Below are 27,274 nucleotides of genomic sequence, written 5' to 3'. Positions count from 1 at the left end.
TTCTGCAGGTATTTCTTATTTTTTAAAAGAAGCTTGTAAAAATCATAAAAATACATGTACTTTTAAATAAAAACTTTAAAATTGAAACATGACTTCCAGGAAAGTGCTAATGTTAAGTGTACAGCTCAAGAACGTTCACTTAAGTACATATTGTGTAACCACCGCCCACATCAAGATATAAAATTATATTTCAGGGTCCCAAGAAGTACCCCTATTATGCTTCTCAATCAGTAAGCACCCTGTCTTCATCCAGGGGTAATCACTTTTCTGACTCCATTGCCATTGATGAGTTTTATCTGTTCTTGAACTTTATGTAAATGGAATCATTCCGCATGGGGTCCATATAAGGACTACAGTGCTCACCTGTGTTGTTGCAGTGACCAGTAGTCGTCCTTTTTAAATTACTATTATTCTACTGAATGAATACACGACAAAAAAATTGCCATACAATAAAAGGAGAGAAGTATTGACACATGCTACAACATGAATGGACCTCAAAAACATTGCTAAGTGAAAGAAACCAGGCACAAAAGATCCAATTTTGTACAATCCCATTTATCTAATTTGTCCAGAATAGGCAAATTTATACAAACAGAAGGTAGATTACTAATTGCCTAAAACAGGAGTTGGAAGAATGAGGAATGACGCTTAATGGGTTCAAGGTTTCTATTTGAGTTGATGAAAATGTTCTAAAATTAGACTGTGGTGATGATTGCACAACTCCACAAATGTTCCAAAAACCACTGAATTGTACACTTTGAAAAGGTGACCTTTGTGGTATATAAATTATATCTCAACACAGCTGTTAAAAAATTGTCACAGATTTTAAACGTACGCGTTTGACAAATGCTTTAACCACACTGACACACAATTTCAACACCAACGTATAGCCTCTTTTGGAGATAAGGTCAAGAGTTCTCACCTGAAGCTTTTTGGGACTGTGGAAGCCGGGGCCCAATGGCCTTTTGTGCACCGCTTCCCCACACCCAACCAGGGGAAGAAGGCCTCTTCAGGCCAAGGGGGACTAGATGCTGAGAGACAAGAGAGCAGGCCTTGCTTCCTGGGAGGAGTAAACTGTTTTGAGGGGCTGGTCTACAAAAATGTAAGACAAATGGGCCATAAGAAGAGGCAGGTCAGGGATACACAAATCTTCACCTTCATTCTGGGATGTGGCTGAAAGATTAACCTTGTCATTTCTGAACATCGCACTTGAAAGCGCGAAGGCTGCTCTGAATTCTAATAGTAACTTGGACCTGGCCTCCCTCCGCTTGGAAAAAAAGTAGAAACTTAGAATTTCTTTTCTGGCCTGCAGCACACCGGTTATCAGAACGTACAAACCTCCTCAGCAAACACCAAAGGATTAAAGCCTAATCTCTTACAGGTTGTCCCCACAGAGGAAGGAACACGCACGAGAGCCAGCCCTAGAGGGGGCCCCGAGCACAGGGTCCAGCCAGCCGTGTCCAGCCAGCCACTAAGTGTAGGCCAGAGGCCTCCAACTCCTGGTGTTCAGGACATCTTGTAGGGAGGGGGCTCTGGGCAGGGGCTGGCAGGGGCCCTCTGGCCTCTGCAAAGTGTCTCGAGCACGGATTCTAAACTCTTATTGAGCACCTGGACTCTGCCATTATTACCAAACCTCCTCTCTTCTCCCCTTGAGCCATTCACTGAGTGACCCTGTTGGCTGATTTATCAGCTCTCCTCCATATTTGATGCAATTAAAGTAAATGCTCTGTGCAGGCACCCCCTTAGCAATACTCAGACGCCGAGTTTATGAGAATGTTTGAACATAGTTACAGAATTCCTCCCCTTGAAGAGCTGGATATGCTCTGTTTCTAAGCCAATAAATACCTTTTTAAAAAAGGAAGCTGGTGACTCATTCTGGGTAATTGTCAAAGAATGAATCCCAAATGGATCCTGGTGAGTGTTAAGCCAATACTCTGCTACTGTCAGATGCTTTGTTTCTCCAAAAGCAAGCACCCTTGCTCTATAGTCCCAAACACCACGGATGGACCTTCCAAGGAGGAGCACAGCCAGAAGTTCAAACGTCTTTTCAAGAGCTGGCAACGACTCGCTGCTGGCACAGTGCTCAGGCATTAAGACAGCGCACACGCAGCCTATACCGGGGAAATTTTACTCTGAAATTATCTCCTGAGAGCAAGTGTAAAAGCATTTTATTAGCGGATGAGTTGTGTGTGTGTTTGAGCATGTATGTGTGCAAGTGTATTGCTAACTTTCACAGCTGCTCTAGGGCTGGAACATTTTTCCCCCACGTGACACTTTAACGTTGTAAAGACAGAAAACTAGTTTATTTACAGATGTTTGTGGGGGGAGAGGTTTCCATTTTCTGTTTGGCACAAAAGTCAGCTGCTGCTCAGTTAAGGGCAGAAATGCATTTTTGAAAAGTGCCACAGAATCCGAAGCGTTAAAACTATGATGCTGTTTGTTCCATTTGAGGAGCTCCAAATGCTTTCCTAAGAGTGGATCATTAATCCTCCTGTACTCCCGTGAGGCAGGGAGCGTCCTCTTGGCCCCTACTTTAAGAATGAAAACCAAATTAAATCAACGAAAGATTAATGTCACTAGATGGATCTGTGGCAGGAATGTTTCTCCAGCCCAGAGCAGAACTGGTACACAGGCAATTTCAAATTAAATTCCTTCCAGTCTCATGATGCTCCAAGATTCAAAACGACAACGAGGCCATACCCCTCCAATGATGGCTGGCCCATGTTGGAAAGAGGTGGAGAGGACTGCAGACTTTTCCACCATCAGAATTAGGAGTTGTGGCCACAAAGGGAGCGATGGACCCATGTCATCAATTTAAAGTTGCTCCTGAAATAAACAGAAGCTATGGACTTCCCTGGGGGCACAGTGGTTAAGAATCCGCCTGCCAATGCAGGGGACACGGGTTCAATCCCTGGTCCGGGAAGATCCCACGTGCCGCAGAGCGACTAAGCCCGTGCGCCACAACAACTGAGCCTGCGTGCCACAACTACTGAAGCCCGCGCACCTAGAGCCTGTGCTCCGCAACAAGAGAAGCCACCGTAGTGAGAAGCCCGCGCACTGCAACGAAGAGTAGCCCCCGCTCACCGCAACTAGAGAAAGCCCGCGTGCGGCAACAAAGTCCCAACGCAGCCAAAAATAAAAACAAATAAATTTTTTAAAAACAAACAGAAGCTACATATCCTCCAAACCATTTGCAAGTAAAGGCGGGATTTCTTTGTGGTAAAATACTATCTTTATGCCACAAGTTGAAGATTATGCCATAAAAACAGGTTTTCTAGAAATGTAAGGTTGAACTTACACTTAACCTGATGAAACCGCCATTTTTGTAAGTAAAAGATGGTCAGATATTGGCCATTTCAAATGACTGAGCCCAAGAGGAAAGCTGGAACTTTAGCCTAAGAATTTTATGGAAAATTATGAATAGGGTCTGAAATACCATGATACTTTTTCCTTAAGTCTAAAAACACAATAGTCAATACAAAGCACCATGTGGAAACCCTTACTGGTATCTCTCATTCCTAAAATGGTATTTTGTGAAAACAGAATCCTATTCAACTCGCGTTGTCCCAGCAACCACTCATCAATACTGCTCTCCCCGCCTTCCCCTTAGCTCTTCTCACTGACACCCCAAGGCTGGAGGCAGATGAAAAAGGAATCTCTTTTTTTCCTCAGGGCCAGAGGGATAACCTTGCTCAGTTCTTCAGAAAAGGAGGCTCGGTGCTCATCGGACTGTTTGGAAGGGGCCCATCAGAACATTCTCAACAGACACATCAAATCACCCAGGATGTTCCTGACACCCAGGACAGAGCTCTGAAGGATTCTTGAAACTAGTGAAAATGACAATACAGCTCCTGCTTCTCTCTTGTGTGCCTGGAATTAGCCTTGGGCCAGAAGCAAATACCCCTGTGAGGACTGCTGGAACCCTGAGCTAGTCTCAGGGAGGGAGCTTGGCCTCCACCAGTGTGCGGGCCATTGGGAACCCCAGGCGTTTTTTGGGCTGGAGCTGTCAGCTCTTGGATGCCTGAAAGAGGCCTCCCTTCTGAAAGAAGGTAACTACTGTCGCCTTCAAGGAATATTGGCCTTAAAGGATGTCAGAGTAGGATTAGAAGGAAGCATTTTGATAAACTCACAGACGTGAGATTCATCATAAGATCTGAAGAGAGGTTGCCCTTTTAATTTTGACATCACAGAAGGTAACTACCAGAATTTCTCATAAGCTCTCCAGCCAGGCTGCTTCAGAGGCTAGGAGCACAAGCTGCAAGCCTGGCTCTGAGCAAGGTTATATCTGTGGCCCTGAGCAGAGCCATGGTCTCTGTGCAATTCCTTTTTCATCTGCTTCCAGCCTCCGGCCGTCACTGAGGAGAGCGTGGGAGCATGGCCAATTTTCTCAGCCTCCCTGGGCCTCAGAATGGGAATAATGACAGTGTCTACCTCACTGGGCTATACAGAGGACTAAAGGACTTACTCTTTGTAAAAGCTTCTAGAACAGTGCCCAGTATACAGGAAGCACTCCATGTGTCTAGTAAATACGAATCTGAAGTCATTCATGCTGTAAGAGACCTTTAGAGACAGTCCAAGCCCCTTAGAGTCACAGATGAGACACCTGACCTGAAGAACCACTGACTTTACCCAAGCAGACCCTTTGGAACATTCCTATGAGCTTTAAATGTCATGTGAATGACAACTTTGGCGTTAGAAGTGACCACTTGGGCACCGGCGCGCTCCCGTTAGGAGGAACATTCTTCAATGACACGGTGGTTAAACGTATTTTCTGCCCTCAAAACCTCACAGCTCAGAACGAGAAGTGTGATCTGTAGAGAACATTTCCTGCCGGACACAACACCTGTCCTGCACACTTGATGCTACCCCACAGCTGCGTGTGGGTGCAATAACATGGTCCAGCAAGAGGGCACACGGCGGGGCAGGTGCAGAAAGCCTGGACTGGGAGAAGCCACCCTGCTTCAGTCGCATCGGGCAAGCATCCCCACACCCTCTATACACGCACACAGACACACGCAACTGATCTCGTCAGCTCCAGAGCACAGCACAGTCCCCTTCACAGGGAATACACACACAGAGGTGGCCAGTTAAGGAAGCACCAGGGCGGAGTTCTTTATAGTGGAGAAAACGCCTCTGGCTTCACGTGTTTGTAAAGGCATCGGCTTTACCCCTTGTCTGCATGGGACAGAATGAGACTGGAGCAGAAATCTGTCCTCTTCCATGCTCATCTGATGGAGAATCAGGGTAATAAAAGCACCTTCATCACAGGTTGTGTCAACGTGAATCATGCTTATGCACACGACAAGTGCTGCGTACCAGCTGCCACTGTCATCATTGTGGAGAGCAACTGTGCCGACGCCCAGGGTTGGCAAGGATGCCATCCTGCTGGTGACAGGGCATTGCTGGCAGTCTGGTCCATGAGATGCTATGTTTTTGCTGTGCCTTCAGGTCCCCTCTAGAAACCTGTTCTTCAAATATACAGACAGTCAATCATTCAGAGGAGACCAGCTACACTCTATTTGCCCTAAGGACAGAACAAGGCAAGAAGAGAGAGGCCCACACTCCAGCAGAGGGGACTTTGTTTAGATAGTAGGAGGAACTGGCCGTCACTAAAGATTAACTTTAAAACCTAACTAATTTGGGCTAATTGGAGGGAGGTGAGTCTTAATCACTTAAAACTCTGAGTTAGACCCTATTTTTAACTGAAATATAGTTTTTCACTTTCAAGCACCTACAGTGACTCAAACTAGAGCGCTTTAGTAAATGAATAAGAGTGATAATTAGCATCCTGTCTCTTTGGGGGGAAATGTGTTTGAGGAGAAGATTTTTCTTTAATGAAAAAAGGGCAAGAGCGAGCTTCAGCTCAGCCCTGTCAAATTACTCCAAATTTTGATTGCGCAGGGGTGCTGCTAAATGGAGCACAGATTTAGACGGCTGAGGGTGGTGCTGGATGCTTTTGTTCAAGCAGTCTTTGAAAACCAGGGCATTTGAGATGGTCCAGGCGCAGAGAGCACGGCGCCGATGACCTCCCCAGTTTCCTTCAAGCTCTCTGTGCTTATTTGCCTTACGGCTTAGCTTTTTCAACATAAGGAGAATCCTTTAAGCCCTTGTGTCCTAGTCGTGTCATTTATTACCACCATGTGGCAATGCTAGCGTATGAGGCCAATAAATCATTTGGATGGGAAGTGACTACAGGCCGGATTAATTTCATTATCATCCTTAAGCAGATAGGTGTCTAGTGCAGCCGATGTCTCCAGTGAAGACTGATGTCCTATCTCCCCTGACAGTCTTCCCCTTGCCTTGCAGACGGCGGTGGTGGTTCTTCGTTCTCCCTGCTGGAGTGTCTTGGCCTGCCTTTTCCTATTAATGCCAGTGAGTGGCCACACCCCCTTCCTTTGGGGCCCACCCCATGCCACACAGTTGCCAGGGGACGCTGAGAAGCCTGACCAGGGTGGTCCAGCCCTCCCTGCACAGCTGAGCAACGCCAGCACATTCGTCAAGACGCGAAAGGAGGGCATTTGTGGCTGTGTTTCTGCCAGGCTTGCCAAGACGAGCTCGCTCCCCAGATACAGGGAGAGGAAGAGACTGCGGCCGGGCTGCAACTCTGAACTTCACACTGATGCCATAATAAGCCCCCTCTCCTAGGCACTTCCACCTCTGACTCCTTCCATCCGTTATATTTCCTCTGGGGCACTGCTTCTCCGAATGTGGCCCGCCGACAGGAATACATACGTTCAGAAAGTTCCCTGGGGATTTTTATAAACTCCAAAGGCTAAGCTCGACAGCTCTTGGCAAGATGATCCCAAGGTTGGAAAGTCTAAGCTGCAGAAGGGGGAGCACAGGAGCAAGTTGTTAACCTGCCACGTTCTCTGCTTGGTGCCCTCCAGCAAAGGCTGCAGGGGCAGCACCCACCCACGGGTCACCCAAAGCAACTATTTCCAAACCGGCTCTGAGACCCATTCAGCCAAGGAGCCCAAGGCTGTGGTGCCCTCTGTTCCTGGCTGCCGTCCAGGAAGCTCTGCTCAAGAAGTCTCAGCTTCTTTCTGGGTGAGGGGAAAGCCGGGCAGGCCCCAAACACCTTCTTGGTGCAGACACATCTCCCTGGGACTTAAGAGCCATGAAAGGCGGGGCGCCTACTCTCCAAGGGGCCTGGGAAGCCACTCCCCTGTCTTCTCCGTCTCCGCAAGAGCACCTGTGCATCTGCCCAGCCAGCCCCATGCCTTCCTGACCCCTCCCCTCCCGCAGTCTCTCTCCCAGCCACACAGCTCAAGGTGTCCACCTTCTGCCCATCTGCTTGGCTCCATCTCCAGGGCCACTGTGTCATTCCTGGTCAACATCATTTCTCACCTGAGGTTCTTCTAACGAGTTTCCCTGTTTCCAGGTTTGCACCTCTTATATCCATGTTCCACACACAGCCACAGTCATTTTCTGAGACGCAAATCTCCCCTGTTTAAGATCTCCCAATGGCTTTCCACTGTGCTGGGGATAAAATCCAGACTCCTGAAGAAGCTGCTGGGCCTGCACGGTCCCCTTCTCCCCTCCCTCCCCACTTCTCTGGCCTTCTTCCGTGAGAAACCACGGCAGGTACTGGTTAAGCCGTGGACCCTAGAGCCCAACAATCTGGATCCCAATCTTGCCTCTGCCACGGACTAGCTATTAGTAAGCCTCCCCGAGCCTCAGTGCACCCATCTATAAAGCAGGTTAGTAATAGTCCCTGTCTCGTAGGACCGCTGTGGATAGAATGAGCTGAAATAAAGGGAAAGGCAGAGGCCAGCACCTGACACAGCGCAGGGGCTCCGTAAACATTGGCTGTTATTGGTTCTCACTGCTACCCCTGTCCCTCTCAAGTTCTAGCCAGTCTAAAAGTCTTACTGCAGAAGAAGCAGCATGCACTCCCTTCCCTGCTGGGTATGCTGGCCTGGTTAAGTTCTCCTCACTCTTCAGGTCTCAGCTGAGTCACTGCTTCCTGCAGGAAGCCTTCTCGGATGCTCCGAGTCACAGCACTATCACACCGTGTTGTAGTAACAGTGCTAGTATTAGTAGTAGTAAGGTGTTGCCTTACTCCTCGTCTCCTCTTCCCTTTCCACCCCTTCTCTCCAGGGCCACAGGCTCCGTGAGGTCAGACACTTGGCCTTTGTTCCTCTCGCGTGCAGCCCCAGCTCTTAGTGCAGAGTAGATACTCAACAAAGATTTGATAATGTTGCTGAATGACTCCCAGTCTGCCGGAGTGTTCCGAAACCTGCCCTGCGTCCCCTCTCTGGTTCGGGGCAGGCTTCTCGGGCACTCAGCTCTCTGACAGCTCACGTACTCCCCTCACCCACCTCAACACTCACCCAGCATGTGGGTCAGAGGCCAAGGAGGCATCGCTGAATGTTTCAAACAAACAGGAAATGGAGATCTTCTTCAGAAACCAAGGACCCTACACAAAGTTCACTGGGTCAATGATGAACAGCAGTGCAACTTAGAACTTTTAGAGGCTCTGTTCAGTGTCAAGCTGAACAGTACCTCTTCCACTGAACAGGCCAGAGAATCTGGTAAGGGTGAAGCTTCCGACCTAAACCGCAGGATGGAGAGTGACTGGGTTACATGAAAATCGCAGCTCTGGGAGAGGGGGTACCGGGAAATGAGCAGACCACGAGCAACTAAGGAAAACTTCTGACCCAGAAATAAGCAACCCGCAAATGATTCCAGAAAATGGGTGAGAGTCTTGTAATAAGAATTTATGTGGTCCTGGAGATGATCTAATCCGGTTAGGGTTGGGGATGAGGAAGGAGCTGGTGGGTGCTAAATCTTTTCCTACCTCGTAGTGGCCAATGGTATTTAGCTTGGTTATTCCATCTTCAAGAATCACAGAGGAGCTGTCAATATCCAGAAGCTCTTTGTGTCGTGTGCCCACTTGAAGCTCTGGGAATAAAAAAAAAAGAAAGAGCATGTTGTTCTCTTTTAACATGACAATGAGGAATGTAAAATGCTACCCTGTCACTTTTGCAATTATTATTTATGTTGCTAACTAGCTAAAACAAATACAGTGGTTTGGAAGACAGATCAGCCAGACTGGTAGCCTGACTTCAGTTTTGTTTTGTGTTTAGGGCTCTGACGTGTAAGACCACTTTTCCCTGAAGCTTTTACTCTGAGGCTAAGCCTGGAAATAAAGCCAAAGGAAGACAAAATAAGGCATCCTCAGAGAGACTCAGCTCTTCAGAAAATTCCAAAAGCAAACTTGTATGCCCACACCTGTGTGTTCACAAGCAGGTGCTCTGGGAACCATCTTCCGTCGGTCCCCGTGTGCGGTGCGCTGGTGGGCTCGTATGCCAACGCCATGGGCTTCAACTCCTTTACAGGGGTTGCCAACTTGTGCCCTAGGGTCAGAATGTGGCCCATGGATGTGGGTTTTTTTCTTGTTGTGAACCTGCACCATGTTTCATTTATTATTATTCTAATAATAATATGTCAATTCAGCACCAACATTTAAAGATTGGAAGATTGCACATAAAAATTAGGACCTGTGATTTCTCTTTTAAAAAACTGGATCATCTGGTAACACTGACCACACCGGCCCCCGTGGCAATCATGGGATGAAGCTAAGTAGCACTGCCCCCTTACGTGGCAGGTGTCTTTCCCCAGTTAAGTCGGGTCCCACCATTTCCCATTATCCCAGGTGGGCTGACACCCCTTATTTATAACTTCCTGCCCCTCTGGGAATTGGAGTTTGTGAGCCTCTGCTATAAGAGATCTCAGCACAGCTGCTTCTCGTATTGGATTTTAACACAATTTATGGCTGGTTTCTAAGGCTTTGCCTTAGTTTTCTGGGGCTAGCCGCGGAGGTAGTTTGGAAGATGAGCAGACATGCAGAAGCCATTTGCCATCAGACTGTAACGGGAAGCTTCTAGTGGGCTTGTCCTGCTCCCTGCCTCCACTACATTGGAGGCCAGGAACACCTGATGGGCACAAACCCTGGATGGTGTGAGGATGATACTACGGACCAGGCAGCGGCAGGACTGAGGCCACCGGGCCGTTTTCCCATAGTCCTCGGCTCCAAGCGGCCACCTCCTTGGTAGTCAGAGCAATACTTCGAGATGTAGGCTCAGGGCAAGGAAGTTGATGGCCCTGGGTCACGTCATGGTTTCCTGGCCGGGGCTGCCCTTTGCCCCCTGCGTCTACCCAAATGAGCTCACATGGTCTTGAAGTGCCCAATAATCCAGCCAACCGAAGGAAGCAGAAGAGAGGTGGCTGAGAGGTGCTTTAGTGGCCTTGCTTTCCTTGAAGCCAGGTCTTGGGGTTGCTACACATTTGCATGGTTTCAACTCAAATGTGCCGGACCCCGCCCCCAGGCTTCTCGCAATGGCCTTTCAGCAGAGAGTCTGACTTAGAGGGCCCGGTGGGACGATTTTAATTGCCTGCTTCGTGGAGGCTACAACTGTACATGGAAGAGAGATGAACCTTGTTATGCTGTCTGTCACTGTTGGCGATTTTACTCTTTTTTCCTGTCCCATTATCTGCTATAAAATCCCACGACAGTCTCCTGGGAGGGCTGCGTGGAGCTCAACTTTAAAATGTTGATGAACATTTGAGTGAAGTGGAGCCCTGTTAGCTCGCTCACGCATATGCTCGCCTTTGCAGTATACCAATAGAGCCCGAAAATGAATTCAGAGCAGATGCTGTTTCATGTTGGGGGAGGATGGAGACTATACTTAATGCAGGATGTGATTAGCAGAGAGGAAGATGACCTTTCTAGCCTTCACACCCAGAGTCTGAGCCACCCGCTAATGACACACTCAGCGTCACAACAAACAAATCAAATGCCAATGTGAAATACAACACATACAGAGGGCCTGAGGTTGACACCTTTCCATACTTCTTGGTGCAAGGTGAATTCATTTGGTCTCAGGGTTAGCAATCTCATGAATCTGATTTACAAACATAATATTGAAGAAAAAACAAAACAGCATCTTTGAAGGATCCTGCTTCCTAGGAAAAGGAGTCATGATACCTGTGGGAGAACCACGCAGTCTCCTGGCCTCTAGACATGCCCTTTGGGAACAACCCAGGCCAGTAAGCTTCACCAAACAGAGCTTACATGCGGGGGGCCAGGAAGGAGCGAAGGTGGAAGGGATGCTCATCAGGGGATTGGGACAAAATAGCTCCCGTATCGCCTTACCAAGACCAATTTCATTCAGCTGAAGTCCATAAGGAGAGCCGTTTTTGCTTAGGAATGCTTGGAAAATCTTTTCCTTGGCTTGACCTATGGTATCACAATCAAGAACATTGACTGAAATATTCCGACAGACATCTGCACTCTCATTTTCTGGGATTTTTTCAAAGGTGACGGTTAATGCCTGCAAGATACAAACAGGTTTCCAAGTCTATTAGATACCTGCAGTCTGAAAGGCATTCGTCAAAGACACAAACCTTGGCGAGTCCTACTAATACCTCTGACAGCACATTAGCAAACACCATATCGCATTATACCACTTGAATCTTTTTTCCATAATCCATTCTTTTCAGGGATAATGGAAAGGAAAACAGAAAGGTAAAACTCTCATTACAGAGCAAGCATTGAATAAATATATCTGAGTAAAAAATATATATATATATATGCATATATATATATATATATACACACACACACACACACATATAAATACTCTAAAAACGGTGATTTCTAATTTCATCCTCAAAAAGGAAAAAAATTGGAAAGCTTCCACAGTAGATGAGGGCAGACTGGTGACTATCTTTTTCATTACAGGACCACAGAGTCCTAGTAGCAAACTTCCAGGTGACAGGAGAGGTTATGAGGTCTCTGTATTGATCATGCCAAAGAGGTCACTTTATAATATGCAGCATTAACTACAGTAACGTGCCTCTCCGCCTCCACTTTCAACTGCTTCAGCCAGGCAGTTTCTTGAGCTCTCATTAAAACACTGAGATCCCCACCCTGTACTATAATTCTTGCATTAATTACATTTCAGTGCCATTACTTAAGGTTTTGTCAGTTAACATTCTCCCAGTGCAGCAAAACCTCAGAATCAGTCTAATGGGAGAAGTAAGGCCTTGGCGAATGTGTGAAAACACAGAACTAGGGAATATTTCAAAAGGAATTTAAGAGCAATTTCAGGTTTACTTTGCCTAAGAATAAAGAGATCTAAAACAACAAAGTTACATACTCAGGATCCTTGGGGGAACTGATTCAGGGAAGTGCTGAGAGTATTTTGAAATTAGCACAATATACAGTTTAGATTCTAAGCCACCCTGGTAATCATGGAGCCAGAGGGACCTGGGTGTGGTGTGAAATGCACGATTATTTCGTGTTTTTGAGCCTGGCTGCAGCGAGGGAATGTAAAGTGATTAACTAATGGAAACGTTTAAAAAATTAAAACACAAATAGTGTGGAAAATGGGGACCCTTAGGGTTAACTCAACTTTAAAATGGGTATAAGAATAGTACCTGGTCTCTAGTGTTTCTATCGAGATTAAATAAGATCATGCACGCCAAAGGCTTGGCACGGGGCAGGCTGCTGGGAAAGGCTCGACGGTGATGATAACAGTAATAATAAAAGGGGTGTTATTATTTCATATAACTTATCACTAAGATTATTGTTAGTATTAGTATGCCTTCATGTGGAAACAGACTCAGGCGGCCTTGAGCAGCTGGGACCCTGACTCCATGGTCAGTATCTCTATCAGAGTAAAGAGCAAGCTGCCCGAAGGAGAACGGGGCAGAGCACCTGCTCCAGGGTCAGACTCCTGGGTTCAATCCCAGCCCACCGCTAACTAGCTGGGTAATCTCTCTGTATCTCAGATTTCTCACCTGTAAAGTCAGAACAACAAGAGTAACTGCCTCCCAGGGTTCCCGTGATGATGAACTGAATTAATCACGTCGCACCTAGAACAGTGTCTGACTCAGGAGATAGGACTTAAGGACCCCAGACACGGAGAAGGGGCTTCTGAAGCTCTGGGGAGGTGCTCAGAGGCACGACTTCTTTTTACTGCCTTTACATCTTGCCTCTCCAATCCAGTTTATAATTATGCGAGCGTAAACCTTGGTGCAGTCCTCACCGAGTTTCAGATGAAACTCCGAATCAGTGGAGGCTGGAGTCTGAGGTTAAGTCGTGGTCTCTGTCTGGCCTGTGAGAGTTTCTTTTTTCTGGGACAGAGAGTGGCTCCCTTGCCTGTTCTCAGAGCACACTGGTGTTCTGGGCCAGTGGCTCACTGGGCAGGGATGCGGGACTCCTGACTGCTAGCAAACACTGACATACTGGCTGGGCGAGAAGCAGGGTGGAGGTTGAGAACCACGGCAGAGAAGCCTCAGGCCAGAGCCCTCTCCTCACCTCCTTTTTTAGTGACATTTATTGGCACCCTGCCGAACACATTTCAAGACACGATTCTTTTAATCTTCCCAATATCCTGGGGCAGGAGGGTGTATTATTATTATACCCACTTTTTGAGTGAGGAAACAGAGGCCTGTGCCTCTAGGGACCCGGCTTGTAAATGGAGAGCCAGGGGTGGCAACTTGAACCACTCAGCTTCGGTCCCTCCCACCCCCTGGGCCCTCCCTCCTCCTCTCTGTCCCACCTACAGCCCAGGAACCCTCTGGACCGCCAGGAACCTTAGATCAGACTATAACCAAAGTCCTAAGCTGCATTCCCAGCACAAACGGGGTTCCTGGAGGGGCAAACGTCAGTCCTGCCCTGTACGGTCTGAGTATACTTGCCCGTGTCTCCCTGTATTTCTCTACGAGTTGGTCTCGCCAGTAGCAGTAGTGGTGGTTAAGCTATTTCACAGGGCTTCCAAAGATAAAGACAAATGAAAAGGCCCTTTTAATCAGGGCTACAGCGATCCCAGCCTGTTTAATAGTTTTACAGGTATTTGCGAAGTAACATTCTGTGACTACCTAAAGGGCACTATTGTCTTCAAAAAAAAAAAACACCTCTTTACAGGCAATAAATGTTCTCCTTTAAAACATAACCAAAAGGGAAAAAAAACCCTTAACTGGATGTAAAATAATGTAAATCTGCCACTGCCTTCACAGCTAGATGGGTGGGAAAAAGGTAAAATGGCATTTTATAGAGTCCACAGGGAATTCTGAGAGTAAATTCAGACACAAATTGATTTGTGTTCATTTTTTATGCCGCTAACGCTTAGCGCCCCAACAGCAATTTCTGAATGTGTAAGAGTAGCGGGGGGATCTCAGAGCAGGCCCTGCCTCTTAACCCGGCCCCCAGGCTTGAAAAGCTCACGCTGGGCCTCTGTTCCCCATCAAGGAAGATCCCCACAGAAGTGCCACCTCCCCTTCAAAACCCACTTAACCAGAGTCCGTCCTGTGTGCTACTCAGGGTTAGGAGAGGCCGCAAGACATGGTCCTCGTCCTCAGGTGATTCTCAATACACTTGGGAACCAAAGCGCCGCCTCTGAAACAACATTCAGCCACCAGACGCAACTGTTTCACCCTCAGTAAGTGTCCAGAGAATTTGAGCAGAGAGGACAGGAGGGTTGAGGGTCCTCAGCACTGGCACCAGGCCACCTGGATCATCCCCTTCTCCTGCTAGCTAGCCGTGGGAGCGTGGGCAAGTCCTCTAACTCTTCTGAGCCTCAAAATTCTCATCGTTCTTATCTCGAAGGAGTGACAGGATCACTAAATCATGACATGTAATAATAGAAAATTAAGGAGTGCTTCCTGTGTGCCAAGCACCAGGACAAATGATGTGTATTAATATACATAAATTCATCTCAGGAACAACCCTATGACATATAATAGATTCTATTATTATTCCCATTTTACAGATGAGAAACTGAGGTACAGAGAGATTAAGTACATTGTACAAGATCACCCAGCAAGAAAAAGGTAGAAGCAGGAACTCAAGCTCCATGTTTTTAAATATTTGCTGAGCCTGCCTTTCAAAGCCTGAAAATGTTTTGTAAACTAAGCACGGTTCAAATCTATGGAATGGTGATTAATTTTCAAGACCCACAAAAGGCTAAAGCATTCTAAAATGCACCCTGGTCTCTTCCCCCCAATTCTGCCCCTCTGTTAAGAGGAACTGCTCTGGCTACGAAAGTGTCAGCAAAGCTGGGGCGACAGATATGGTTGATTGTACAATCAGCAGCCATCTCTCTTCCTTCTTCTGGTGGCAGCTCTCTTCTCCTCATTCACCAGGGACTGGTCATGTAACCCAGTCCCGGCCAATGAAACATAAAGGGAAAGCATTTCTACAAAAGGGGAGAGCAGTGCTTAGAGCTGTGGCGGCCATTTTGTGACTAAGAGGAAGGGCCAAGAGGAGCAAGGAGATGGTGACCCAGAGCCCTGACACTGCTGAGTACGTGGACCTACCTTAGGGCTGCTTGCCTCCAGACTTCCCGCTCTAAGTGCAATTCCATGCTCTTAGGATTTCACACACCAATAGTCATATTTTCTCTTACTTACATCTGCCTGCACCCAATCTGACAGAGCTCATTTTGTTGACGCTGAGGTAGATAAAGTCATTCATTGATACCCACCTACCTTCATTGATACCCACCTACTTGGCACGTACTGTGTGCAGAGCACTGCAGGTGATATACAATAGAAGCTGGCACTGATCCTGCCTGGGAAGTATGTGAAGACTGATACAACAACTGTGGGATATACACGACAAATTCTAATACCAGGAAGAAAACAGTAGGTACAGATGGAGTGCTTTAGAGGTTCAGAGATATTACCTCTAGCTCGGAGGAGGGTTTTCAAAGGGAGAGAAATCAAGGAAGGCTGCATGGAGGAAGGGCCACTTGAACTGGGTCTGGAAAGGAGCAACATGTACAACAGTACAGGAGGAGGCCTCTGGACCATGGAGTTACTTGGCTTCAACTCCTATCAGACTGATGTGCAGCAAGCTTCAGTCTCTTACTCAGGCTATGAGGTTAGGAAGTCTAGATAAAGAATCCCATTTCCTTTGGGGAGAATAGAGGGTAGAGGACTTGAAGAACCATGCTTGCCTTTCCAAAACCACCACCTTCCATGTCAGGGAGAAGCCCTGCACTATTTACAGAAACAAAAGCTGAGGGAGATAATACAATTTGAGGTTTCTAATAATGATAGCCAACACTTACTGAACACTCACCATGTGCTGGGTGTGCTTTGCTAATTCATTTAATCCTCACAACTGCTGTCTGAAGTGGGCGCTATTATTAGTGTCATTTAACAGATGAAGAAGCTGAGACACAGAGGTTCAGAAACGTGTCCAAGATCGCAGAGCTGCTGAGGGTCATAACTAGGATACGTCCACACTCTTAACTGCAGAGCCAAAGGCCAGTCGAGGTGATAAACTTCCGAAGGGCAGTCCCAATCTGCCTGAGGTTCTCAATAAACGCTATCCAAGCAGACAGGTTGGACACAGCAGAGGAGGCTCCACCTCCTTACCTTGGCTGGCATGGGACCCCATGGAACCCACTCAATCTGGAGCACCCTGTGGCTTGGGCCCCACTGACAGGAATTTTTATGGGGCTCACGTTCACCTAGAATAAAGACGACCTTTCCCAGCCTCTGCTGCAGCTCGGTATGGCCATGTGATTAAGTTTAGGTCAATGAAATTAAGCAGATGTGTTATGTGGCAGCCCCTGGGAAACTTCCTTAAAAGACAGCTGGTGACCGTCGGTCAACTTTTCTATAGCTCAGCATATGTCCTGCTGGCTGGAATGTGGAAGGAGGCTGGCAGGGGGCAAACACCTTAGATCATGAGGTGACCTCAGGACAGCAAGAGAGGAGCTGGGGTCTGCGAGGACATCCCAGCAGAGGTACCCACCAGTGCTGGGCTGCCCACCTCAGAACTTCATGTGGGAGAGAGAGAAACTCCGCTGTTGCTTCAGCCACAGGTATCTTGGGTCTCAAGGAACAATGGATTCAGGAACAATGCCTTCTCTATTATCAAGAAGGGTTCTTAGAAGGGCAAGGCTATCTTGAAGGCACAGGGACCAAAGCCAGAGAGAGGACCAGACTGGAAGGACCCGGTCCTTTGCAGCAGGCCACAATCCAGCCCTTTTAGATGTGCAGGATTGCAGTCCAAGTTAGCTGGGCAGGTGTGTCATTGTGGTCTCCTGTCCACATCTGTCCAGTGGGATGTTGTCTGCTATAGGTTGTAAAAGCCCACACGTAGGGGTTATGAGTAACACTTTCAATAGTAACATAAGCTTTTAATGACAATGGATGCAGCTAATCAACTGCCCTGCATCACCCATCATCAATAACCAACCAACCAAATAACCAACCAATGGTGAGGGGACAGTTTCTGCTTCAACCATACTGTTGATAAGAAAAGCAGCTCAGACGGGAAAAGCTATTATAAATAAATAATGAGTACCTACTCCGTGGCATGATGGCTAGACATCTTACAGATATTATTTCCTGACCTCATAAAAAATGTACAAGGTTAGGGTTTAATTAAAGTAATCCACTTGTTTAAAGATGAGGAAACAGGTTTAGAGAGGTTGAGTGACTTGCCCAAGGTCACACAGCCAGTTTGTAACGCGGCTGAGCCTGGATTCACACCCAAGACGGTCAGACTCCAAACCCCACCTCTTCTGAGCTGAACAACACAGCACCCCGACATACAACCACATTCCTGCTTCACTAGCAGCTTTACCCATGGGCCCTTCACACAACTTGGCAGTTTCAGGCATTGGGGAGGTAGAAAAAACAAGCTGCAGAGGGCTAAGAGGACACATCAAAAGCAGGGGAAGAGGCACTGTCCCACATTTTCCCCAGTTTAGTGGGGAAAGGATGATGCAGCTACCTCATTAACTCAGCCATATTCTTAGCTAATAAGGGCAGGGATGTTGCTGCATCCTTTCTGTAATACCTTCTAAAACCTACAAATCAATTTTAAAAGAATTTATTACAAGCCAGCGACTTTATCATAGACGGTCTTAGGCCAATAATTGCTTTCGTTAAATAAAACCTATAAAATACATTTCGAATTTCACTGCAGAGCCAAATGAAGGTCAAGAGAAAAGTCTGGTTCTTATACTAAACTGAATTAGAGAGAAGAAAACCACTTCCAGAAGTTCAGTAGAAGCAGCAAGAGCCCAGAGTTAGAAATCCAAGTCTCAGAAAAGCTTCTGACCTGAGGTTTTTCTCAAGCTGAGTCAGCCCTGGGACATTCTACCAGCCGCCCCTCTAATGCTGCTCTTGCCGGCCCGACCTCCCCTCCCCCACCCACCTTTTCTTTTCCCCACCAAAGACGGAGAGCCCCACGCTTCCTGGGTCAGGGTATTTAACCCCCTGACAGAATACTGAGGGAGAAAGGCCTTTTCCATTTTGAAGAAAAAAATTAAGTTAATGGAGAGAATTTCCTCAAATTTAAGTTTCTCTCACCAGTCTTATACACTTGCTAGCATTTACTAACACTTGTTCATGCAAAACTCAAGTGAGAATCTGTCCAATTTAGCCCAAAATGATTGATTCCAGTATTTTAGGTTTAATGTATTTCACAGTTTTCTGGGTTTTTTTGGCAGAGTGCCCATAAGTTTCAGCTTTGTGGATAGTGGTGAGGCATTTCCACTGCTGTGTCCCTAGAAGGAGAGGAAACAGGCCAAGATTTTTGGGGGTGAGCAGGAGAGTGGATTCTAGGTTTTTTTTTCTCTATTATGTCAAGCTCTAGATTAAGGGATGGCAAAATTTCTGTAAAAGGCCAGATAGTAAACATTTAGGACTTTGAGGTCTGTATCACCTCTATTGCAACTACTCAACTCTGCCACTGAAGCAGGAAAACAGCCATAGACAATAGTGAATGAATGGGTATGGCTGTGTGCCAATAAAACTTTATTTATAACAATAGGCAGCAGGGCCACATTTGACCCACAGGTTGTTGTTTGCTGATTCCTGCTCTAGATAACAGTAACTTCAAATGGAATGCTGACTTTTGACAGTGCCATAAAAGACAAATCTAAAACAATGCCTTGGGCTTCCCTCGTGGTGCAGTGGTTAAGAATCCGCCTGCCAATGCAGGGGACACGGGTTCGAGCCCTGGTCTGGGAAGATCCCACATGCCACGGAGCAACTAAGCCCGTGCACCACAACTACTGAGCCTGTGCTCTAGAGCCCGCGAGCCACAACTACTGAGCCGGCACTCTAAAAGTCTGCAAGCCACAACTACTGAGCCTGCGTGCCTAGAGACTGTGCTGTGCAACAAGAGAAGCCACCGCAATGAGAAGCCCGCGCACCACAACGAAGAGCAGCCCCCGCTCGCTGCAACTAGAAAAAAGCCCAGGCACAGCAACGAAGACCCAGTGCAGCCAAAAATAAATAAATAAAACAAATTTTATAATAAATAAATAAATTTAAAATGCCTTTATCTCCACCGTGGTTTGCTATAAAAGTTACCATTCTCTGAGGGGAACAAGTATAAATAAGAATCCTTAACGATGAAGTAACAGAGTCATATTTGAGCCATAAAGAGGAAAATTAAGTACGTGTGTATTTAGGTAACGAAATTATTTTCTAATCCCAAGACTATGGGTGTGAGAAGAAAGAATATGAAGAGGAGAATCATTTAAAGCACTCATTTAAGGTTAATTTTTCATTTTCCACTGCCTGCCGTCAAGTAGGATGACTTACCTCAAATGATTATAAAAAATGGTTTCGCTTCTCTGATCAGAAGCTCAGAACAGTAACTATGGAGTTAGTAATGGTTTCAGTATTATTGCAAGTCATAATGGAAATGATTTGCACTATGGTAGAGAGAAAAAGAAAAACAAAGCTCAAGAATTGTTAATTAACTTTACTGTTTCTCCACAAATGCTAGGAGTATTAAAAACAAGATTGCTGAAGTGCAAACATCAGGGTTTAATGAACAATGGGATGTAATTGAAGTAACAGAGAATGACTTAATCGGGACAGTGGGTTGTTTAATTATGGGGATAATGGATCTTCTGAAAGGACAAACTAAATGGAACAGAAGGAGCTGGGGAGTGGAGGGCCCAGCGGCCGCGTTGAAGGAAGCTTGCAGCTGAGGAACTCTTGCTAGGGATAGCTAGGGCTGTGTCAGAGGTGAAATATTTTACAAACCAGGATTGTCCGCAACGTGGTAACTAGTGGGGGAAAAGGCTAGTGTGGGCTGGTGGAAACGTTCAATAAATCATAGCAGAGGCATCAAGATTTCTATAAGCGAGTATCTGTGCTTTTCCAAGACTTTCTAATAATCTTAAAGACTTTCTCATAGATATGAGAATGAGGGCAATATTATGTTTGTCAGAACACTGTTTCCCAGCGCGCCAAGATGCTATCTCTGATACAGCCGATTGGCAGGCTCATTTCCTGGGTTTAAGAGTTCAAAAAACCATTTCTCGCTTAACTTTGTTTATAAGTCAACCTTCTCTTGCTAATTCAGCACACTTGCCATGAGTTATTGGGTTTTCTCATCGCCTCCTGAAAGTGAAGCAAATGTCCTTTCTCCCATGTGGTACACTTTCCCGGAACTGAAATCCTCAACCTTCACTCGCTTCTCCGAAGTTTCGGGCGATCCGCTCCAGAACGACTCTCTAGACACAGCCCACCCTAAGGGAGAGCCCGAGATTCTTCAGCCACAAAATCGAACGTGCCTAAAAGTTTGCAAAGGAGGAAAAACCTTAGAGCAATAGGGCTTATCTCTCTTCTAGCTGTCAACTCGGAATCCCTGGATGTTAGAGGAGTCGTGTGTGTGTGTGTGTGTGTGTGTGTGTGTGTGTGCGCGCGCGCGCGCGTTTGTGTGTGCGTGCACGCTTGTGTGTGTGTGTGTGTGTGTGTGCGCGCACGCGTTTGTGTGTGCGTGTGTGTACAAACCCTCCCCTGATGCTCCTAGCCCGGAGCAGGAGAATGTAATGGCAGTTTGCCTCACTGAACACCAGCCTGCAGTGCCTTGCTGGCGGAGGATGGTTTCTTCTGGCCCTAGAGGAAGTGACTTTATGGGGCTTTGCTTACATTTAAGAAATGGCAGAGGAATTTTCCTCCCAGGGTACAGCAAACAAAGAATTACTTCTTGGAGCCCATGTGTTAGTATAATGATTTCATGTATAAGCAATTGGCATGTTGCCTTTATGTTCTAGAAAACACCCTACACCTCAGGGAGAACACATCCTAATTCTAGAGGAGTGAAACCTGACTTTTAGGCTGTTAGATGAGGCGCTGTGGTTTTCACCATTTAGCCAAACAGGAGTTTCGGGGCCTCTTTTTAAATGTGTCCCAGCCATGGTACCAGGCTCTGTCATTTCAAGTTGTTTGGGTGGCTGCTCTTTTTCTTCCCTGGCTTTTTTTTCCTTGAAAATATTTACACACACACACACAATCGAGTTTGTTCTCCACACCTTGGTTTTCAAATAAATAAACCATCTCAGCAAATTTAGAAAGTCAAGACTTCAGACCACTGGGTGTACATGCGTGGGAAAGGGGGGTAAAGTGAGAAAGGGCAGGGGGAGGTGGGAAAGAGAGGAAGGAAGAAAATTTAAAAGATGATGGTTAAGGCTGAGGGGACTTGCCTGAAAGGAAATGAAAAACCTTAAATTTTTTATATCGGCCTGCTAACATTTTGTCACACAAGCACAGACCGGATCAAGCTTCTCTGGAGCTTCCAGTATAACCATCCACCATAAAAGAGGTTTGGGGCGGGTCCAATGAAAGGCATTAAAAATCAATTTCAAAGTCAAGGGCCCTAGAAACAAGTGGCCCACCCCTCTCCCAGTCTCAATGCTATCTACCGGCAAATCTGTGTTCGGAAAGGAAGATTTATGTGGATTTCTAAAAACATAATTTTCCGTCAACCTTTTCCCCAGGGGCTACAAAGGAAAAAAAGAATCCGAGTGGACACAAATGTCTTCAGCATCAAGAAACATTTTGATGATGAGTTGAGTGTTAACAAATCAGAAACACATGGTCTTAATTGACTGTGAAATAAATAACGTTTCAAAATGAAAGGGGGAAAAGTGTTCCGATGTAAAGCATTAGAAAGGACTCAAACCTCAAAAGTTGCTCCAGGCATTTGAGTCCTCCCCACTCCCAGTTCCATCTTCTGCTCTCCTCTCCTTCCTGTGCGGGTTCGTGTTTTCATGAAAGTGAAACACTGCTGGATTCCCCTGACCTATATTCACTTGCAAATATTTCTCTTTGGGAACCTGTGGGGCTCCTAAAGTGTCTCAAAGTAAAAGCATGAACACCTTCTGCATTAGGACCAAGGCCCTGAGTTTGAAGACAAGACCCTGAATCAGTAAAAGGAGAGTCAATAGGCCCTGATGCAAGTTCATCATTTGTCCTCCAGGGTACCAGTGGGGTTCCTCCTGCAGGATGCACATTAGAATTACCTGGAGCATTTAAAACATCTATCCGTGCCTGGGCTCCACCCCCAGAGATTCTGATGTAGTCAGTCCGGACGGAAGGCCCAGGCATGGGTCTATCTGGATCTGCATTTCTAACAAGCGCCCGAGGAGATTTGAATTAAATTTAATAACTCTTTACAGGGCACTCATGTGCCCGGCAATGGTCTAAGCACTTTACAGAATATCAACTCTTAATTCTCACAACATCCATGAGATAGGCAGGTACCATGATCATCATCCCCATTTTACAAGTGAAGAGACGGAAGCACAGAGAGGTTTCCAAACTTGCCCGAAGTCACACAGCTAGCCAGTGGCAGAGGCAGGATTCAAACCTGCCTGGCTCCAGAGTCCACACTCAGTAACGACTATATCAGTAGTTCTCCCTGTGTGGCCCTGGACCAGCGGCAGCTGCAGAAAGCTCTTCAGAAATGCAAATTCTTGGGCCACACCCCAGACCTATGCAATTAGAAACCCTGGGGTGCCGCCTCACAACTGGCGTTTAATAAGCTCTCTCGGGGACTCTGATGCATGCTAACATCGGAGAACCACTGCAGTCCACTCCCCCTCAGATACAGATGGGAGTAACAGACAGGAGTCAGACCTGGTGACCTTCTGCTCCGCCTCCCACCTTGTGGATGGCGGCTAAGCATGTGCCATCTTCAGTGGAGGGTCAGCTCCATCCAGCGGTGACCGAGGACTCGAAAGAGCTGATCTGGGGACTCTTCTCCCACCAGAGGACACAACCGTAACATAGCCTACAGCACCATGGTGCCTTCTCCAATTAGGGGATGAATTCTTCCAGGATGACACCGCAGTGCTTGCCATCCAGAGCAAAGCCGCAGGAGCCTCGGCCCCTTTACTGAGCAACACAAAAACCCCACTGTAATTTTTTCCTCCTTCCCCACTAATGAGATTGTGAAGCAGCCCGGAATCTCTGCAAAAGCTAAAGATCAAACCAAAATACAGCAATCCCTTTTCCAAGTCTCTGTTAACAGAAAAGCACAAAAAAATCCTAAGTAATTTTGGAGATACTTGCCATGCGTGGCTCTCTCTGTCTCAAATTCCTGAATGTGCAAAAAATTGGTCTCTTTTCCTTTAGGAAAGGAAGAGAGTGGGCGGGTGGAGTGGGGACGGGTGAAAAGGAAGATCTTAAATGGGTGAAACCCTCCAGCAGCCAAGCAATCATCTTCCTGTCGTGATTTACAGCATTCCTCTAAAAATATCTGTGAGATCACAGAACGATAAGCGCATGACACCAAACATTTGTAACTAATCCATGAAAATAAAGTAAGGGCGTCATGTTGCAGGGGGAACACAGAGGAATTTGTCTTGTGTTATCGTTCTAAAATAAGACGGCCTCGATTTGGTTGAGATATATCTTCACACATTGTCTTCCAGAGCAGAGCCGTTTGAGAAATTCTGATTGCAGTTATAAGCGCTGAGTAGGGAGTGCTCTGCAGTTCCTTTCCCGATGCTGAAAGCTATAAGCCATCCTGACAGTAAAATCTCTGGAAATGGAGGAGTACCCCAGGCATCACGACAACACCTTCTCCCCCAATCCAAGTAATTAAAATCTATTATGTGAACACGTGTTAACATTTTATCAACTACGGTTTTAATAAACGGAACGTGTGAGGCCTCCTGTGGTAGGAATGATCATTTCAAAGCGACGCTTCCCAACCCCCCCTCTACCCCACCAGCTTCATCGTAAACGCACCACAGTGCTGAATTCCGGAACCTGCCACAGCAGCCAGTCCTCATTAAGCGTGTACAGGGCTTTGCAAGTGATTACGTCGACGGGGCCCTTGTTTATCTTCTGGTTCAGAGTCGTCACCAGCAAATAGAACGGTTCTCCAACAGTCTCCTTGGAAAAGACGCAAAAGTGACAGTTAGCTTTCTCGGCAGAATCCACTGTACTTTCCAGAGAATCAAAGTTTCAGTTTATGGCCCTACGACAGGAGACAGGAGGCAGTGTTTTCTAACAGTCAACATGCACCTCCCAAGAAAATACACTTTGCTCCACTTAGGACTAGGAGCAAAACTCAGGAAACTGCCTCTTCTCCCCCAACACGCACGTGACTTCGCACACGCACACGCACACTCTCATGGCACTTACAGAGGTGATCATTCTCTTATGCTTAAGCTTCTCTATGGTAGCCCAATGCTCATCAGTTGGCCTAAGAACAGTTGGTAGAGATTTAACCTTTCTTTACGCTCCTATTTAACTGCCCTTTTTTTTTTTTTCAGCGCGCTAAAAATAAATAGCATGTAAAAAAATGCAGAACGATTAGCCTTGGTAACCAGAATAAACATAAAAGCATTTTATACATTTACCTAGGAGGAAGCTTTTGGGTGTCAACAGCTTCTCACGAAGGAAGTGGCCTTCAGTTGCAGTCTGCAGCCTCCTCTCCTGACCGTGAGGCGGCCAGCCCCGGGGTCCTTCCCAGACCCAGCCTGCACAGTCCCACCCAGGCGCCTTTGCTGGTACAGGCCACAGTGTACCCCACCTCCTTCCCCTGGGCCAGAGCCGATTCCAGATCCTTACTCTAAGGATCTTCCCAAGCATCTGGCCCATCCTGATGACTTCCTTCTGCACCTTTTTCTGGACCAGGGGTGGCCACCCCTGCTGTTATTGAAACGCCTGAAATCTGTAGCCACTTCGCGCTTGAATGGACCCTGAGGAGCCCAAGTGGGAGGCTTGTTTGCGTGTTCCTGCTTTCATGCAGCCTCTCAAAGCATGTCGCCCTGGCTTGACGATCCATCGTGTAGTATTTGCTAAGTAAATAAACCCTCTGTAATCAAAAGGACATTAAACTGAATTTAAGGGGGAAGAAGAGCCAGGCCCAGAACCAGGAAGTCCAACTGCCTCAGTGATGACGAGAAGCCAGCCACGTGACTAGGGCTTGAAGCACCAGTTTACAAAGTCAAGCTTCACAGCCAATGCATCTGGCTTGGAAAGGAGGGTTCCAGTTTACAAAGTCAAGCTTCACAGCCAATGCATCTGGCTTGGAAAGGAGGGTTCCACTGCCTCTCTCACCTGCTTTCCCTTGAAGAGGTAAACTAAGACGTCTTTGAGGTCTCTTGGATCCCACCCCTACCCGCCCCGTACCATCCTCTATACTGACTGCAAAAGCACAGCCCTCCCTGGTCCCCGGCTTCCTGTCACTCCTCTGCTGCTCTCCCTGCCACTGGGGCCCTGTATCACTTTCCTCTCCCCTCCTGACATATCCTGGAGTTGCTTCCTTACTGCAGGACGGGGTTGGAATGTTCAAAAATTTCCCAGGTGGGGAGAGCGCTGGGACTAGAACGTGACATTTCAATTCTTATGAGAAACTTCCTTTATTTAGAGGTTCACAACCACACTGCTCTCATCTCTCTCCCTCCACCCCCTTAGGTAATATCCCGACCACAAACCTAGAACCTCACTTCTCTCTTTGCTTCCAGCTCACATCAGAGATGGGGGTAAGCGCCCTTGGGAGGGGGCTGGAGGCACCTGCAGAGGTCGGCGTTAGGGGGCCGGTGGGCTCTTCTGGGCTGTGTGGAGTGACAGCTCCAGACTCGATGGCTCTGTGGTAAGAATTCTCCACAAGAGTGCAGCTAGACTCAGATTAGTAACATCTCATCTGGCACCGTTACCCACACCCGTGGTTCTAAACCTGGATAATCATCACCAGAATCCCTTGGGACTCTTATAAAGAATTCAGATGTCTGGGCCCTACTCTAGACATGGAATCTCTGGAGATGAGGCCTGGGCATCTGTAGTTTTAATGCCTGCCGGGGGATCCTGATGCATGGCCAGCTTAGGAAACGACGGAGCCACGACGTCTCTGTCTCCACTGAACACAAGCTCTAAGTTAGTCACACCTGCTGGCGGCTTAGGCATCTCATCAGACCAGGGTGCACACAGCTTCCCAGGGAGCCGGCCTGGGGCAGAGCCCCGTTTATGGAACTGACCCTGCCCTTCCCATCCTGTGATGGGAATTAAGCTTGGCCCGTTCACCATCCTTTCCTTCGTGAGACCAGACTCTCTGACCATGGCTGAGCTTTAGGCTTCCGCACCTGTGATCTCATTCCAGCCCCAAATCCCTCCCTAAGCCTGGAAGGAGGTAGCTGCCTTCCTGGGGAGGCATTAAGCCGGGTGGCTAAGAGCTCCCTGGTGCTGTCACACGAGCTATGGGATCTTCCTCTATGGGAGGAAGTCTTGTCTATCCTGTGTGCCCCAATTCCCCAGTACGCAAAGCGGTCATAAAGGTTCTCACCTCATGGGATTCAGTGAGAAAAAGGAAGCAAAGCTCTTAGCATGGTGGCTGGCACATTCAATAAATGGTAGTTATTATTATTACTTGACCCACAGGGCCTTGGAGGCACAGAGGAGGAAGTTACCTGGAGGTCACAGCGCTCGTGGCACCCAGGCCGATGTTTGGGAGGATGGGTAGAGCAGGAGGGCCAGGCCGTCAGAGTCCCACACCCCTTGGGCACCTGGTTGGGGAGGTCCGGCCCTGCACGCCAGAGGGAATTATTCCACTGAAAACGAAAGTATCGCCGACGGGCCGAATGCCACTTCCTCCCAGGGAGCACGCTGGCCCCTCACCACCCCAAGTGCTCAAGACACTCCTGAGTCAGCACTGCAAAACCTTGACGAGGAATCCCCTGCTCAAGGGGGCTATTTGGACTCAGAGCGCAGATTCTGGGGACGCCTCGCCTTTTTAACGCCCAAGAGCAGCAAGGGCAAGGCTCTGACTAGCCTTCGAGGGCTCAGAAAAAGAATCACAAGGTCCCAGAGAAAGAACTGGAAAGGAATTTAAAACCAATGGCCAAGCGCCTCATTTGGTGGGTAGAGAACGGATGCCCAGATGGAAAGGGCCGTACCTGGAGCCACGCAGCAAGCTGGGGCCGAGATGAACTTACAGCCCGAACCTGCTACTTCTAACCAAGAGTCCTAGGCCAGCGCTCCTTCTACT

General features: G+C 47.3%; 1 protein-coding gene across 2 annotated transcripts in view; it reads right to left on the bottom strand.

Annotated features, from left to right (window-relative positions):
* Positions 1–27,274, bottom strand: part of PLXNC1 (plexin C1) — a 142,068-nt gene that overhangs the window by 12,254 nt on the left and 102,540 nt on the right. Inside the window, exons 21-24 of one of the 2 annotated variants that reach the window (XM_029204687.1) lie at positions 24,031–24,177; positions 11,159–11,336; positions 8,801–8,904; positions 6,868–8,554 (exon numbers count right to left, since the gene is read on the bottom strand). In XM_029204687.1, coding sequence (XP_029060520.1) covers positions 8,471–8,554; positions 8,801–8,904; positions 11,159–11,336; positions 24,031–24,177 — 513 coding nt within the window. In that variant the 3' untranslated portion in view covers positions 6,868–8,470. Of the gene's footprint in view, positions 1–6,867; positions 8,555–8,800; positions 8,905–11,158; positions 11,337–24,030; positions 24,178–27,274 lie in introns of those variants that run through there. The other variant, XM_029204686.1, reaches the window with a different exon arrangement.

Source organism: Monodon monoceros, unplaced genomic scaffold (assembly GCF_005190385.1).
Source record: "Monodon monoceros isolate NGI ecotype Baffin Bay Population unplaced genomic scaffold, NGI_Narwhal_1 Super_Scaffold_6, whole genome shotgun sequence".
Classification (NCBI taxonomy): domain Eukaryota; kingdom Metazoa; phylum Chordata; class Mammalia; order Artiodactyla; family Monodontidae; genus Monodon; species Monodon monoceros.
Note: the sequence above shows the minus strand (reverse complement) of the source record. Positions and strands in the feature narration are given on the sequence as shown.